The sequence below is a fragment of the Chlamydotis macqueenii genome, chromosome 3 (assembly GCF_036417535.1).
Source record: "Chlamydotis macqueenii isolate bChlMac1 chromosome 3, bChlMac1.mat, whole genome shotgun sequence".
Taxonomy (NCBI): Eukaryota; Metazoa; Chordata; class Aves; order Otidiformes; family Otididae; genus Chlamydotis; species Chlamydotis macqueenii.
In genome coordinates this window covers 115089877-115104506 of record NC_141558.1, presented here as the reverse complement: position 1 = coordinate 115104506, position 14630 = coordinate 115089877, and the positions used below count along the sequence as shown (strand labels likewise).

At 45.4% G+C, this 14630-nt stretch overlaps 1 protein-coding gene across 6 annotated transcripts in view; it reads right to left on the bottom strand.

Moving 5' to 3' along the window:
* Positions 1 to 7609: 7609 nt before the first annotated feature.
* Positions 7610 to 14630, bottom strand: part of GPCPD1 (glycerophosphocholine phosphodiesterase 1) — a 50023-nt gene continuing 43002 nt past the window's right edge. For 4 of the 6 annotated variants that reach the window (XM_086743432.1, XM_086743431.1, XM_086743434.1 and 1 more), the window contains exon 20: positions 8272 to 9178. In XM_086743432.1, coding sequence (XP_086599558.1) covers positions 8956 to 9178 — 223 coding nt within the window. In that variant the 3' untranslated portion in view covers positions 8272 to 8955. Of the gene's footprint in view, positions 8244 to 8271; positions 9179 to 11816; positions 11924 to 14630 lie in introns of those variants that run through there. The other 2 variants (XR_015258000.1, XM_086743435.1) reach the window with 2 other exon arrangements.

The window sequence follows — 14630 nt, the reverse complement described above, 5'->3', positions numbered from 1 at the left end:
GGACACGGGGCTAGAAAGTCTGCTCAATCAAGTTGTCTCTGCAATCTCCCACCTTCGAAGCACTGAGAGATTTGGACCTGCAGGACACCGTGGATCCATGGTGGTGTCTATTCTGGCAACTCAATCCCAAACGCTTGCTTAATTTCCACCTTTTCTTCTCACTCTGTCCTATCGCTACTATCATGCACCTTTTTAGAAGAAAACTAAGTCTGGTCGCACGGCATTTGACCTCGTTTGTGTCTTAATCTCGCTCGAGGTGATCAAATCCACAGGGAGAGCCTGGTCTAGCTGCCCCTAGCCTCCCAGACCTGCCTGAGGTTGGCTAGAACACAAAGGGGCCTTCCTCTCATCCAAATCGGATCACAACATTTTTAATTGGTGTCACGGACAGGATCGCTCAGAGCGAGAGTGCCGTATTGTTCACCTGTTGTTTGTTTACGTGAGACCTCTCAGGAAAGTCTAGGGGGTGGGATACTGTGTGTGAAACTTAGGTGCTGCCTTCCTGAGACCAGCACCCCCCACCCTTGGTTCCCACGCCTGTTGTTGCTTGTTTAAGGGAGGCCTCTCAGGGATGTAGGGGTGCAGTTGAGTTGTGAGTTTTGGGAGTTTACGAGGAAAGTGTACATGTTACCTTCCTGAGACGACTGCCCTCCCCCCCGCCTCTGTTTGAGGGAAGTGAATAATGAAGCAGGTACCCCTCTGGGGATTTGAGAGTGAAAACTGGTAAGGGAAAGTCAATTGTGTGTGTTGTTCTTGGTGCCAGTTTGATCGCTGCTGTAGAGGCAAGGGATTCCCAGCGGGCAGCCTCTTGGGCCGTGGGGCTAAATCCCCGGGAACGAGGCGACCCCCTTGCAATTACAGGAACTGTTGAGCAGTTAGTGGAGAGTGTGCAGAAGGCGGCTTGTCTGCAGATGACGTATGAGCAAAAATTGGAGCCCCGAAAGGAGTCTCCAGTGATGATGCCTGTGGACCCTGAGTGAATGACCCCCCCTTATCAAACTCCCCGATTCTTTAAAACCCACTGGAATACAGAGAAAGGTCCGAGTTATGCCGGCTACTGAAAGAATGAGGGCAACTTTAGAGGGACTTACCCCTGAAAGGGACCACCAACCCCCGGATGGGAAAGGGTGGAGCTGGGGGGAGGTGGCACAGGAATTGATAAACTTTGGGCACAAGGACGGTCCAGTGGTTACATCGACTGGAAGGCCTGACTCTAAGGGTTTAAGACGTACGGTGGAAGTCAAACCGGCATTGCAGCAGGAGGGTAATTCCAAACCCTCCCTCGCCAGAACCCCCGCAGGAAGAGACATTCCAAGTCGACCCAACGTCCTGCGGCAAAAAGGAATCCCAAGGGAATTGATGGAGGGGTTACCCACTGACAGGCTAGAGAGATTGGTGAGGCGGTGGCCAGACAGGCCAATTCGCAAGGAACCCGATCTTATAGCCTGTGAGGGTGAGGCCCCTAGCGCCCCGCCTCCCATCAGTCTCCGGGAGGCTGACCAGTCCTGAAACCGATTCCTTCGCCTCCAGAGGGTGAGCCGGGGGGCGAAGGTTGGGTGTATATTGGACAGTTCACCATGGGCAGTAGAAAAGATTTATTAATCGCTGGCATTGTGGCCCCTCGACAAATTCCAATTACCTTTGGAGTAGACACTGGAGCTCAAATCTCGGCAATCAAGCGCAGAGATGCTGCAAAGTGCGGAATCCAGCCATCGAAAAAGCAATCACTTGTGGCTGATGCATTTGGCAATGTTCAACGGCAACCGTCAGTGTCGGTTAGCCTCCGCTTGCCGGGGGATGAAAAAGCCGACACAGTGGCGATGGTAGCAGGCGAATTCCCGCTTAATCTGCTAGGGCTTGGCCTATTGACAGGACGGAGCTGGTCAGATAACCAGGGGGGACAATGGTCTTTTGGTAAGCCAGGGTATGACACAGGATTGTTGCAGACTGCCCCCCCACTTCCTCCCTCGCAACTTACAAATGTCAAACCTTACCCAGTACCCTTGGGAGCCAGGGAAGGAATAAAGCCAGAATAAAGCTAGAGGAGTAAAAGGAACAGGGCATTGTAGTCTCAGCTCACTCCCCCTTTAACTCGCCGCTGTGGCCAGTGCGGAAACCTCATGGGAAACGGAGACTAACTGTAGACCATCGCAGGCTTGATGCAAATACCGGTCCGTTGACAGGCCCCGCACCCAACACTGCCGAGCTAACAGCCGCAATCCAGGAGCGAGCCCACCCGATTATGGCAACTGTGGATGTGAAAGACATGTTTTTTATGGTACCCTACAAGCTGAGGACCAAGACCACTTTGCTTTTACCTGGGAGGGGCAGCAATTCACTTGTACGCGACTCCCACGGGGATATAAGCACTCCCCCACGCTAGCCCATCATGCCTTAGCAGGAGAGCTGGAAATGGTTCCTGCCGAGGAGGGGGTCAGTGTTGATCAATACATTGATGACATTCTTGGGGCAGAGGGGGGAGGAGACAGAAAGGGTACAGAGGAGAATTCACTTAAAAACCTTGAAACTGGCCAATGCGGGGGAGAGAAAAAAAAAAAGACAAAGTATTTCTACTTGTCATTTAGAATGACGGTTAAATTTCATCCTTAAAGCTGAAGGCCATCTGTGATCTCCCAAATAAAATCCCACCAGCGTGAAGAGATCAATTTGTCTTACTTTGAATTCTTAGAATCATAGAATCATAGAATGGTTTGGGTTGGAAGGGACCTTCAAAGGTCATCTAGTCCAACCCCCCTGCAAGAAGCAGGGACATCCCTGACTAGATCAGGTTGCTCAGAGCCTCATCCAGCCTGGCCTTGAACGTTTCCAGGGATGGGGCCTCCACCACCTCTCTGGGCAACCTGTTCCAGTGTTCTATAACTCGCATCGTAAAAAATCTTTTCCTAATTTCTAATCTAAATCTACCCCCCTCTATTTTAAAACCATTACTTCTCGTCCTATTGCAACAGGCGTTACTGAACAGCCTTTCCCCATCTTTCTTGTAGGCCCCCTTGAGGTACTGGAAGACCGCTATCAGGTCTCCCCGGAGCCTCCTCTTCTCCAGGCTGAACAGCCCCAACTCTCTCAGCCTGTCCTCATAGGAGAGGTGCTCCAGCCCTCTGATCATCTTTGTGGCCCTCCTCTGGACCTTCTCCAACTGGTCCATGTCCTTCTTGTGTTGGGGGCTCCAGAACTGGACACAGTACTCCAGGTGGGGTCTCACCAGGGCAGAGTAGAGGGGGAGAATCACCTCCCTCGACCTGCTGGCCACGCTCCTCTTGATGCAGCCCAGGATGTGGTTGGCCTTCTGGGCCGCAAGGGCGCATTGCCCGCTCATGTTAAGCTTCTCATCCACCAGCACTCCCAAGTCCTTCTCCTCAGGGCTGCTCTCAATCCATTCCCCGCCCAGCCTCTATTTGTGCCTGGGATTGCCATGACCCAGGTGCACGACCTTGCACTTGGCCTGGTTGAACTTCATGAGGTTGGCACGGGCCCACCTCTCCAGCCTGTCAAGGTCCCTCTGGATGGCATCCCTCCCTTCCAGCGTGTCGACGGCACCACACAACTTGGTGTCGTCGGCAAACTTGCTGAGGGTGCACTCTATCCCACTGTCCATGTCGCCGACAAAGATGTTGAACAGGGCCGGGCCCAGCACGGACCCCTGAGGGACGCCACTCGTGACCGGTCTCCACATGGACATTGAGCTGTTGACCACCACTCTCTGAGTGCGGCCATCCAGCCAACTCCTTATCCACCGAGTGGTCTGTCCATCAAACCCATGCCTCTCTAGTTTAGAGAGAAGGATGTCGTGCGGGACAGTGTCAAAAGCTTTGCACAAGTCCAGGTAGATGATGTCAGTTGCTCGTCCCTTGTCCACCGATGCCGTCACCCCGTCATAGAAGGCCACCAAATTGGTCAGGCACGATCTGCCCTTGGTGAAGCCATGTTGGCTGTCACCAACCACCTCCTTGCTCTCCATGTGCCTTAGCTGGTTTCCAGGAGAATCTGCTCCATGACCTTGCCAGGCACAGAGGTGAGGCTGACCGGCCTGTAGTTACCCGAGTCTTCCTTATTCCCCTTTTTAAAAACTGGGGTTATGTTCCCTCTCTTCCAGTCATCGGGGACCTCACCAGACCGCCACGACTTCTCAAATACGATAGCCAGTGGCTTGGCAACTTCATCCGCCAATTCCCTCAGGACCCGCGGATGGATCTCATCAGGTCCCATGGACTTGTGCACCTTTAGGTTCCTCAGATAATCCCGAACCTGCTCTTCGAGTACAATGGGCAGTTCTTCATTCTCGCAGTCCCTGCTTGCACCTTCTACAGCTTGGGTGGTGGGACAGGAACTCTTGGCGGTGAAGACTGAGTCTTATTCCAACACTGACAGAGAATGTGACCCTGAGCAGCTGAGATTTACAAGAAACCCGTGCACTGAACAGTCCAGTTGTTGCAAAACCTCCAAAGTGTTGCAAACCTGCTACGAATACCAGCTCGCTGCTGGGAATCCCCACACCCTTTCCATCTCAATCTGGGCATCGAGGACTTTAATCAGTGGAATTATAATCAATAACAACACCAATGATTGATAACAGGAAAATACTGAATCAATGTGAATTTGGAATGTAGATGTAGAGTGATTCTTACTAACCATAGAACTATAGGGTTAAATTTTATATATGAAATATCCTTATCCTAATCAGTTTGGTGTGTCAGGGGTAGTCAGGATAGCGGTAGAACTAGGCACCAGTTATGCAGCTGGGGCCTTGAGCCGTCACTTCCAAGCCAGAAAAGAAACATAAAACTCCCTTATCTGAGAAAGGTAACATATCCTTATCCTAGACAATTAGTTCCATATGTCGGGGTAGTTAGGCACCGGTTATGCAGCTGGGGCCTTGAGCTGTCGCTTTCAAGCCAGAAGATTTAAGGGCAAGGCCACCTTGTTCTCAGAACTGTATATGGAGATTTCAAGGAGGGGTTCAACCGACAAATTTGAGGAGGGGGCCTTCTGACGACCCCCGAGACCACCAAAAGACCCCCGACTCAAATTACTTAGCATGCATAAATGGGAGGAGGCGTATTATGATGATTTCTCGGAATGTTGATGTTTATGCATGACAATATCTCGTAAATCTATTGAATATGCATAGCGAATGTGTATTTAACGGTGCTATTGAATCAGACAGGCGCGCACGCTAGGTGGAGCGATCCCCCGTGCGCCCAGCGCTGCAATAAAGAAGTGCCCGCTTCTCAACTTCTCCCTGCTGTTAAGGAGTTTTATTCCGGATTTCGGTAACAGAGGCACTAAACAACCTGTGCAGTGCAGATTTATGCACCGGCTGAGTAGAACACTGACAGCTGCCTTTCACCAGAGAATGTGCTTCCCTTCGTGACCTGCTGCTGCCATGCGGGAGAGCAGCTGCCAGGGCAGTCAGGCTGCGTTGCGGTCTCGGCAGAAATCCCGCGTTCCCAAGGAGCCTGCGCCCCGGCTGGACACCAGTGCGTGCTCCTGTGAGGGTGCAGGGATGGAACAATTTCACAATAAATTAACCTAAAATCCCTTGGGCCACACCACAGAGTTTCCTTCAAGGAACTACATTCAGCAAGGCGAGTCTCTCTTTCAGGAATCATTTTTTCCCCCTCGGATGAAGTCTCTTACCAGCAGCTGATGGACACCCCCAGAACAATACAGGTGGACACCCCTGTCTTTGCTCGTCACCACAGCACTTCCTTACAAGAGGCGGTTTTGGGGAGGGTATGAGCTGAACGTAATTCCTCCCGCCAGGTCCCACAACCCTGCCCTTTGGTTCCCTGCATCCCTGCTGCGTGGCCCTGCTGGCTGTGGCAGAACAGCTGTTGCCCGTGGCCAAGCTGCGGGCTCAGCTCTAAGAAATGACGCAGCAGAACTTCTTGTTTCAGCCTACTCAGGCTTGGAGCAAGTTGCTGGTACAACTTACTCATAACTATCTTGTGAAATTGTCACCACAGCGAGGGTATTTATTTGCACCTCCACCCCGCAAAGAGAATAGGCAAATGCTTTTCTTGGACCATCTGAAGCTTGGGAAACACATTTTTAAGGGTGCCTAAGCCCTTCTCCGCATCACAGCGTGATTAGTTCGAGAGGGCGCTTCAGACAGCAGAACTTTTAAACCACCCCCACACAAAACAGCTGTCATGTTCAACATAGCTGTGGACACGCTGCCCAGCATTCACGAGCAGTTGACACACATGACTCTGGCAGGCATTTCACATCTGTTGGCAAAGCCTCCAAGACCTGTCAAGAGAACCCCACAGGGATATACAAATGAGGGGAAAAAAAAAAAAAAAAGAATTAATCACATAGATTCCTCACCTAGACTTGCTGTATCAGATAACAGCCACAGGATCCTGATGTCAAGACTCAGGTTCAGTGCCCCCTCCCTCCAAAAACACAGCTCACACACTTCCAAATTCTGGTGTAATTTTATTTTTTTTTTTTTTAAATAAAAGCCAGCTTCCAGATACCTAATCATTACTGTGCTGTTTGTGCAGGACTAACAAACTTTAAATACTAAAATGCACAAGGCAAGTCGAAAGAAGCCGTTTGTTTCAAACTGCTCAGCAGCGCAGGCTCAAGCGCTTATTTGCAACGGCTTTACTTTTTGTACCGTCAGTTCTATGTAGCAACGACTGTGTATAAAGAATATAGCACACACTATTGTTTCCATTGTCAATTTACAAGAGAAGAAAAATAAATATTTCCCATTCTTATTATACATGAACACTTCAGTAGAAAGTTACAGCTGTTGTGTTGGCGTGACCTGCAGCTTCAGGAGGAAAAAGGACATGCATATGTTCCTCTTAAAAACTCTAAACTATGACTTTGTAATAAATTACAGAGGACAGATACAGCCAACAGAATACCGATTATCTGAGTTCAGAACACTTGTGATTCCTGCTCCAAGGGGGAAAAAAAAAAAACAAAAAAACAAACAAAAAACTGCAAAATACAAAAGCTAGTAGCTTGCGTTATGTAAGTGAGACAAACCATGTAGGGTACAGCCTTTTCTTCAGGTGTTTGTCTGTGAATAGCAGGCTTGTGGTTTTAGGCAAAGATTAAGTAGTTGAGTCAGTCCTAGCACCTTTCACACATAACTAGCACCGTAAAGATGCGAGGACCTCAGCAAACACCGAAATTTCATGCTTAATAACTAAAGCTTGCACTTTGTAGAGTTTGTGCACGGTACACGTTTTGTTTATTAAGGTTACTGTGCAAAAGCATTCTCAGTCACTGAAGACGTTTCTGTAATTCTGTTAAAATTATTAGCAACATTTCTAAAGTTTAGCAGGCCCGAGTGAGATTAATGAAAACAATCGTACTCGTGGTTCAGCCCTGACTGCTACGCACAGACACTGTAGCACTGAATTGGCAAAGGAGAAAACAATGGCAGCAGCCTAAATGTCCAATCAAGTGAGGGAAAAATGAGTTAATATGCACTGCAGATTACGTAAAAATATATAGGTATTTTTGAATGGCACAAAGCTTTGTACAGGTGGATCTATCAATGCAAATACAAATGTATGCGGTACCAATTTATTCAATCAGATCTCATTATAGTATCTTCCAATCATTCTCTACATTTCCTGTTCTCAGACACAGGCTGAGAAGCTGCAGAACTGAAGTAAAATCAAAGTCAAAACAATTTTCCAGCATATTCAGTATCAGATCATCATAATTTAGTTTCTGAGCTTCCACTCCTCAGACTGCTTAATTTTTTTTTCTTTTTAAAAACACACTTAGTGTTAATACTTAAATTTCTTTTTCAAGATTTGAGATTATTATAGGAAAAAGTTAAAAATGTATATGTAAATTGGAACAATAGCTATAACTGGCTGAATAGTTTAACATTTTTTGAAATTTTAACAAGTCCTGTCAGGAAGGAGGAACACAGTTACTGCTATCTGGGGACTTAAAAATAAAACAAACCAACCTGAAGGCATAGACAGTGGTGTTCCAGTGGTGAAAGTTGAATAGATACAAGCCAGCATTCTGCCTAGAATCAGTCCTTTTGCATTTGAACACTTTTTAAGTTATCTACAGCTTTCTCTTCCAGGCAGCTATGATGACATTTACATGGAGATATGGATTTGAAGTGGCTCACTGTGGGACACACACAGCTTTTCAGCTCTGGTAATTCTTTCTTGAGACGTTCCAGCTGCTCCACTTGGAATATATTTGGTTGTTCAGGATTTGAGTCATATATCCTGAATAAACAAGACAAGAAAAAACACTGGTCAGTATAACCTGACAGTTCACAGACTAGATGGAGTAACTGCAGGTTTTTTTCCCTACTAGAGTCAAATCAGGTATCAGCAAGTCTATAAAAACAGTACGTTCAGGGTCAGTACCCTAACTTCTGCTGCTCATCTCGCAATATAAAACGGTATTCCTTTTACACAATGGTTAATATTTCATTGGATATACTAAAAAGCTGCCCACTGGCATTTATCACACTCACTCTCCTGAAAAAATGTGATTTTACAGGTGGCAAAAAGCAGTGAAGTAAGAGCAGAGTTCCAGGCTTCAAACTTAAAAGTGTAAGAAACTTGAGATCGTTTGAACAAACTGTGATACAGTACTTACACATAACATTGAACGGAGTTTATACTTCCTGTGTCCACAAGTATTTCACTGCCCTCCCCCCAGTTCAGAACCATTTTTAAATATCACTATTACAATGTTAGCTGAAGAGTGAAAAAGCTAAAATCTGATCTTAATTCATACCTAATGCCAATTTAACTATCTACCCTATTTTAAAGAGTATAACCTCTTTCACTTTCTTGTTTTCACACGTGTGAACAAAGCTGCAGGATTTGAATTGCCAACATTGCACCAGATCGTCCAAATCTAAACCACTGCTTGCGTTTGACAGCGTTGGCACTGAGCACAACTCAAATACTATTTTGGTATAATTAACTATAAAGCAGAAGCATTCGTGTTCCTGTAATCTAACTTCAGTACAATACTTATTGTGACAAGAATACATTCTGATCTCCTAACATTAGTTTTTAACATCAGTATGTTAGAAAATATCGAAAACTTAAATCCTGGCATCCAGCTCCCCTCACTTGTCGCTATTCCACACGCAGAATTCCAGATATTGCAGGTCTCCAGGTTTATCTCCTTCAAATGAAAACTTCTGGAAGAAATTACCAGGGTTTCTGCCCTAGTCTTTTATGAATATTCATACTTTCACTTACGATTCCTTCAAGAAAGTGGTTTATGACATCATCCTTTCTCTTTCATCCCATAGCTTCAAGGTATATCCAAAAGGAATGCAGTATCACAACCAAAATAACGGAGTGCTACATGATATAAGTGCCAGGTGCCTTTTTACCCTGACAAGACAACCTGTGAGCTGTCAGCAAGTCTGAGACATTAAAAATAATGTGCAGCTCAAATAGTGATACAGTAAGTGGGATTCAAATGAGGAAACACTTCTGCAGGAAATACAGATATGGATCACGTTCCCTACAGTAAGACCAAGTACAGCATCTGTAAAGAAACTCCTGGAAGTGAGGAGAAATGCTGTCCAGCTTTAGGGAATACATAGAGAAGGCACAGCAGTTAAATTACTTGCACAGCACCTGTAATCCAATACAGGCCTAAGATAGGACCCCAAATCGCCCAATAGAAGCTATCTGCAAAATAGAAGCCAAATCTTCCTTCCTCCCAGGATGCACGTATGCCTTGTGCTTTCTTCAGTTAGGTTAACTTACACATTACAAATTTCTCGAGGCATTCAGGACGAAGCACTGAAACTGGAAGACAGTTTTCTACATAGCAACACACCTTAGGAACCGCAAATCTTGTCCTTCCCACCAGTTCAACACTAGAAGACCAAAGGCACGTTTCTAAGCCCCTTGTTCCTAGAACACGGCTAAGCATGTTTCTAAGCAGCTTCTGGCAGGGATTTTACGAGTTCTTTACTAGGGCAAGCATAACTTCTCTAATTCTTGCTTCATATTCAATTATTTTCAATTGAGTTTTTGGACAAGTCCAATCTTCCAAGCTCCTTTCAGACTGTTTACTGGAACCAGTTCCCCCAATATCTATATAGCATTTCTTCTAAATGGAAAGCAGAAAAGACAACTTGAAGCACAGCTACCCTTGTAACTCAGAACTCCTTGTCCTCACTTCTCGTTTAGGTCCACGAAACTACACCATCACTTGGCAAAAACAGAGCATAGCTCCAGGACTTTTCTTAGGAATTATTTCCAACATCACCATCAACGTAAGGAACCAACTCTCATCTCCCTATCCTTCGTTCTTCAACAGGACAATTATTTATAAGAAACTATGCACCAAAGTTCCTCTATTTGACCCCCTACGAATAAGCAGGAGACTGGGAAGTCCTTTGAATATTACCTTTTTAAATTGGCACTTTCCTACAAAAAGCTTTGCAGGACATTCCAGGGTTATGCAGTGGGCACAGAACTGATGTGATTAGCTCCTACCAGGTGTTTTAAAAGCCTCTGGAAACACATACATCCAGCAAGTCTCAGTCACAGCTGTTTTTCTTTGCTATTGCTTGGTCCAAAAACAAAGAATCAGCAGCACCAAAATAATGCTTTCATGCTAAAAAGATTTTCTGAAATTTTTGATTAAAACTTTTCACATTTCTTTACATCTCAAGGTAAACTTGATTTTACTTTGACATTTGCAAAATAGGAAAGACTTAGCCTGTCATTGCATAACATCTTAATGGAATCATTGAGTAGATTCAATAATCAATCAACTAATACCAGTTAATTTTCTGAATAAATCCATACTCTTATTTATTTAATTAACATTCAGTTTCAGGTGAATAAAATGGCACAGACTTAGAGAGTCTTCTAGTTTTGAATGCTTTTGCCTTTATTGCCAGCTGAATTTGTGTTAGTTTTGGAAAGTTACTAATACAGCACAGAGCTTTTGTCTGGAGTCTGCAAATGCAACATGCAGCCATAAGGAACCGTAGTGTTTAGAGAGGAGACAAACACTGAAGATTCTCGTAGAAAAGCTTTCAGCATAAATGTCTGAGGATTACTGACTTAATATTTTCATGCAGCCGTGTGCATTATGCAACAAACAACTCAGATCATATAAAGCGATTTAAAAAAAGATAATGCAAGTGTAAGTTAGCACCCACCCCCTCTCCACACTGGTATTTAACATAAAGCCAACTGGTGTAAAAACATAAGACTGCATTGTTCTTACTGAGTTAAGTATATCCAAACACAGAAATATTTCCTGGACTGTTTACAAAGCTTATCCAGGAGAAAAATACCAGATAAATCACCCCATAAATCCTGCTTTTCAATTCATAATTTTTGCCAAGGCAGAGAATTTCACTACAATAGGTTAAAGTCTCTTCTCTAAATAAAATGTAAACATCAAACTAATATGGCATTTTCAGCATGAGATTTAATTTCTGCGTGAACAGAAGATACCCAATCAGGCATTTAAAGTACTTTTCTGGATTAGTGCCCAAATAGAAGCCTGGAGGCAGAGGTAGCACCTTTTATGTAGGCTGCCTGTCTAACACAAGTAGTTAGGGTATTTTAGACGCTAAGATGAATGCTAATTGAACATAGGAAAAAAGCAGAATATTGTCCTGGCAACTGCACTGGACAACCCATTTGGTTTAATGACTTTAGGTATGTCTAATAATCTGCAGCCCAAGTGGAGAAAGGACTGGGTGGGGAGACTGTTCTTTCAATAGCGCTGGCATTTGTAAGCTTCCAAAATTCAGTCTTGCAGTTGTTCTCCATGCAAAAAAAAGTCAGACCCCCTACCTGCATATTTTTTTTTTTTTGCCCGACACTTGATATCAGCAACTTTTGGTATTCAGGACACAATTTTTCTGCCATCTTCACAAGTGGCTACAATGTTTTGATCAACTCTAGATAGATGATTCAAGTTCAGAAAAAAACAGCTTATAGAAATCATCTCTACCCAGATAGTTCATAATCTTTGAAATTATTACTGCATGCAGTAACAATAACTCAGGACCATATACAAACAACCTAAAATTCACTAAAATTTCTGTATTTGCTTCCTAGCTTATTCAGACAAATAACACTTAAGATGGTTTGAGTAAAGGTCTAGTAAACAGCAACACAAAACACCAGGCACAGCGATTTTTGATAAATATGTAGACTTGACCCTAAGTTCAGAGAACAAAAATTTTGCAGAAGCCATGGAAAAAGCACATCTTGATTCAGCTCTGGAAATATACTGGAACCTTGAAGATGCAACCATAGCATAAAATTGCTTTATACTAATAAACAGATTACTGTGGTCCCTACTTATTTCTAGAACTTGAAACAGGCATATACGTCTCTCTCTATACTTGAGTTCTGCTTCACAGTAGTTTTGAATTTATCTATTTGTAAATTTCAAACAGCACAAAACCCAGATGCTTACACCATACCTATTAAAACTTTTGATAATTTAAACCCTTTATATTAATTTGTTCTGGCTTAACCCCAGACAGCAACTAAGCACCACGCAGCTGCTCACTCACTCTTCCGTTCGTGGGATCAGGGAGAGAATCTGAAGGGTAAAAGTGAGAAAACGCATGCATTGAGATAAAGTCAATTTAATAGGTAAAGCAAGAGCTGTGCATGCAAGCCAAGCAAAACATGGAATTCATTCACTGTTTCCCATCAGCAGAAAGATGTAAGTCCGTCTCTAGGAAAACAGTGCTCATTCGTGTGTAAACAGTTACTTGGGAAGACAAACACCATCTCTCCAAACATCCCCCCTCTTCCATCTCCTTCCTCCAGCTTTACATGCTGAGCATGATGTCATACAGTATGGAATATCCCTTTGGTCAGTTGGGGCCAGCTGTGTCCCCTCCTAACTCCTTGTTGGCACCCCCAGGCTGCTCACTGGTGGGGTGGGGTGAGGAGCAGAAAAGGCCTTGACTCTGTGTAAGCACTGCTCAGCAATAACTGAAACATCCCTGCATTATCAACACTGTTTCCAGCAAAAATCCAAAACACAGCCTCAAACCAGCTACTGTAAAGAAAATTAACTCTGTCCCAGCCAAAACCAGCAGATTCTCCTGCCACAGTACAGCAACAGGTCCTGTCTTTGGCACCTAACACAGGGCTCAAAGGGTTTGAGATAACAACAGACAAGATTGGAATGTGCTAGATTGGATTTATAGCTGTTACTGCTCTTTAGCTACCGATGTACAGGCTTTTCTACTCGCTTGTCTTACTGTATACTAGAATCTAGTGCTTGTCACTGGCTGCTTTTTGCTTTTGCTGCTTGCTGTACTGCTTATCATCGTACGCCGCTGTGTCTGGAAACACTCTGATAACAGCCACGGCGATGCACCTGGGCTGGCAGATGGTCAGGGCATCACTGCTGTTTCTGTGCTGCTGTACTGGACAGGCTGGAACTCCAATGCGAACACGAGTCGAAGGGACTGTCACCTGTGACTCCCGGATGAGTGCATGTGGGAGCAAGACACACTGAAGCGCCTGTGGCCACGGATAAGCCCATGGCAGAGCAGGTACATCTCAAAGCATCTGTAGCCATGGTTATGTCTGTGCCGCAGCAGGTGTACCTCTGAAGGGACTGTGGCTCACGGTTAAGTCTACACCAGAGAATCATACACTCGTAGAATCCTTAGGGTTGGAAGGGACCTTTAAAGGACACCTCCAACCGGATGAGGTTGCTCAGAGCCTCATTCAACCTGGCCTTAAATGTTTCCAGGGATGGGGCATCCACCACCTCTCTGGGCAACCTGTTCCAGTGTTCCACCACCCTCAATGTAAAAAAATTTCTTCCTAATATCTAATCTAAATCTACCTCCCTCTATTTTGAAACCATTGCCCCTAGTCCTGTCACAACAGGCCCTGCTGAAGAGTTTCTCCCCGTCTTTCCTGATGGCCCCCTTTAGATACTGGAAGGCCACAATAAAGTCTCCCTGGAGCCTTCTCTTCTCCAGGCTGAACAGCCCCAACTCTCTCAGCCTGTCCACAAAGGAGAGGTGCTCCAGCCCTCTGGTCATCTTCGTGGCCTCCTCTGGACCCTCTCCAACAGATCCATGTCCTTCTTATGTTGGGGGCTCCAGAACTGGATGCAGTACTCCAGGTGGGGTCTCACAAGAGCAGAGGGGCCAGATCACCTCCCTCAACCTGCTGGCCACGCTCCTCTTGATGCAGCCGGCCTTCTGGGCTGCAAGGGCACATTGGCGGCTCATGTTGAGCTTCTCAAGTCCTCCTCCGCAGGGCTGCTCTCAATCCATTCTCTGCCCAGCCTATATTTGTGCCTGGGATTGCCCTGAGCCATATGCAGTACCTGTGGCTGTGCGTAAGTCCATCCTGCAGCAGGTACACCTTGAAGCATCAGTGACTGTGCATGAGATTATACTGGAGCTCCTCAAAGTGTGTGGCCATGGATAAGCACATGACAGAGCAGGTACACCCCTGCTGGGACTGCAGCCATGGGTAAGGCTATGTTGGAGAATGTTTACTTCTGAAGGGACTGTGGCTATGGGTAAAGCCATGCTGGAGCAGATGTATCTCTGAAGGGGTTGTGGCCCATGGATAACATTATGCTGGAACAGATGCACCTCAAAGCAACTGCGGCTG